Genomic DNA, 2591 nt, shown 5'->3' on the forward strand with positions numbered 1-2591 from the left:
TCGGGAATCTAAATATAATCAATCAACATTTGTTAATTTCTAACATGGATCTAGCCCCCAGAGAGAGAGCTGTTGGATGAAAATAAATCCATTTCCGCCAAGAACCCGGCTTGGAGAACGGGCCTGGGGACCCCCATTGCTGTTACAACCACGTGGATTCAATGACACAGTATGACTATTCGTAAGCGCCTCCTTAAGGATTCTTTTATTTCTACTTTGTCCTCCCCAAACCATTAGTGTCGAGCTAGCGCGGGGAGGAGCATTTAGAGGTCGTGGAAAGTTCCCCATCCCCTTCCCCATACAAGGATAATAAAGTATAGAGAGTAAGTCATCTAACTAGTGTCTGCATTGGCAATAAACTCAGACCTATCTTAAACAAGGACCTGGTACGGTATAAAGGTTCGCTGATAGTTTCTATGAGTCTTAATAACTCCAAAGATTTTTATTCATAAATAGTGCAAGACTTGGCATACAGTAGGTGCTTAATGAATGTTCGTTGGATGAGGTTACAAATCCGCGTCTCGCGTGGTCCCTCAGCTGACTTGACAAGAGCTTCAAGTGGTGTGTCAGCCCCACGGCGAGAGGAGGAGGGCCTGTGGTACAGACAGAGACGGGGGGAGGGGGGGAGGAGAAAGGTGGAAAACGCCGTGACCTTAGAAAAGAGGGAGTGAAGGTGGAGGATGAAAGGAGCGAGTGAAAGAGATTGTTTTTGGGGGGGGACCCTAAAGATAAGCACTCACACAGGATGGAAACTGCTCAGGACCCATTTCAATCAAAGTCTTTTCCGTTCTCGTTTTTTACCTTCAGAAGGATTTCCGCCCCTATGTCATTGGCCCATCTGCGCCTGCGCTTAGTTTTTTTTTTTTTTTTTTTTTTTTTTTTGAAGGGGGGAGCCGGAAATGATGTTCCACTACCGATTCCGTACGGCTGGCAGAGACGGAAGTAGTCATCATGGGCGGCGCCATCTTGGAACCCCACTCCGGAGGTACGGATCCTGAGGAAGGCCAAAAATCTCTGATGCTTTTCAAGCGTGCAAGCCTCTCAGCCGGCTCTTAGACATGAACTCTCAGGTGCGGACCGAACCCCTGCATGGGGACTTTCCACTGTCGATCCCGGGAGATTCTTACTCGGTGGTAGTGCTACTGCAGGGCTACTCGGAGCCGCAGGGGACCGAGGGCGCGCAAAGAGCGGACGGCTCCGTGACGCTGCTGCTGCCCGCTACGTGGAAGGCGCAGGGAGCACGTGGGGAGGACCCCGCTGGCACGGACACACAAGCCGCCCTGGAGCAGGCGGGCGCGGGCCCCGTGCTGGTGGACACCGGGGGGCCCTGGGCCCGGGACGCCCTGCTGGCCGCCTTGGCTGCGCACGGCGTGGCCCCGGACGCCGTGACCCTCGTGGTGGGCACCCACGGCCACTCGGACCACGTGGGCAGCCTGGGCTTGTTCCCGCGTGCCGCGCTCCTGGTATCCCACGACTTCTGCCTCCCAGGGGGCCTCTACCTGCCCCACGGGCTGAGCGAGGCGTGCCCTTTGCGCCTCGGCCCGGGCCTCGAGATCTGGGCCACGCCGGGACACGCGGGCCTCGGCGACGTTAGCGTGGTGGCGGCGGGTACCTCCGCGGGCACAGTCGTGGTGGCCGGAGACGTGTTCGAGCGGGAGCACGATGGCGACACCTGGCGGCAGCTCAGCGAGGACCCCGCGGCGCAGGAGCGCAGCCGGCAGCGGGTGCTGGCGGCCGCCGACGTGATAGTGCCGGGTCATGGGCGACCTTTCCGGGTCTTCCGAGAGCCCGGGGACCGCTCAGTGCCCTAACCTGGGAGCGGGTGCTGCAAGCACAGGCTCAGGACGCTGACCCGCTCTGAGACTAATCCGCCTGGTGGAAGGAGCGCCACGAGGAGCCGTGCTGGAGCACTCTGGACCCTGTGTGCTGCTGAGTCCTCCCTGCTTTAGAGGAGAAAAATCCAACCAAGCCCTTTCACCCGGGCCTCCGAGGCGCGTTTTCCTCTCTCAGCTGCCACCATAGCATCAGATGAGATAAAAGACGAAAATAAAAATATAATACAAATGTTAGACATTCATAAATGACCGGGAAAATCCCAACTTTTTTTTTTTTTTTTTTTTTTTTGCACCTCCCCAGATTCAAGATGCATATGTCATCCTCAACATCTGGCTGCCACTTTCTCAAATAAATTTGTATTCCTTTTTTGTTGTTTTTATATTAAATGCCTCCCTGTATTTCTTACCGAACCTCTTTAAAAGAGCCCCTCGTGGAGCAAAGATTGTTTTATGAAAAAAAGTAAAACTTTTTTTTTTTAATTGACAGTATATATGAGATATCAGATATCCCCCCCCCCAAAAAAAAAAGCCTTTCTAAAGGACTTGGGGGAGAAGTGTCATTTCTTCATTTCTTTTCTGAAACCGAGTTCTGCTTTGTAATTGTGCCTCTTAATTGTTTTTTTTTATAATTCGTAATTGTTGCATATATTCTTGGTTCTCTACATCACGGCATAATCTAAAAGTGATATTCCATTATAAAAGTTTACCATAATTATCCTTTCCCACTTGATAATCTATTTAAGTACTTTATTTACA

General features: G+C 52.1%; 1 protein-coding gene across 1 annotated transcript; it reads left to right on the forward strand.

Annotated features, from left to right (window-relative positions):
- Positions 1-923: 923 nt before the first annotated feature.
- MBLAC1 (metallo-beta-lactamase domain containing 1) lies at positions 924-2217 on the forward strand. Its single transcript, XM_074298491.1, has one exon. The coding sequence runs from the start codon at positions 1059-1061 to the stop codon at positions 1809-1811; it is 753 nt and encodes a 250-aa protein (XP_074154592.1). The 5' UTR covers positions 924-1058; the 3' UTR covers positions 1812-2217.
- The last annotated feature ends 374 nt before the right edge of the window (positions 2218-2591 follow it).

This window comes from Sminthopsis crassicaudata, chromosome 3 (assembly GCF_048593235.1).
Source record: "Sminthopsis crassicaudata isolate SCR6 chromosome 3, ASM4859323v1, whole genome shotgun sequence".
In the NCBI taxonomy this organism is placed as follows: domain Eukaryota; kingdom Metazoa; phylum Chordata; class Mammalia; order Dasyuromorphia; family Dasyuridae; genus Sminthopsis; species Sminthopsis crassicaudata.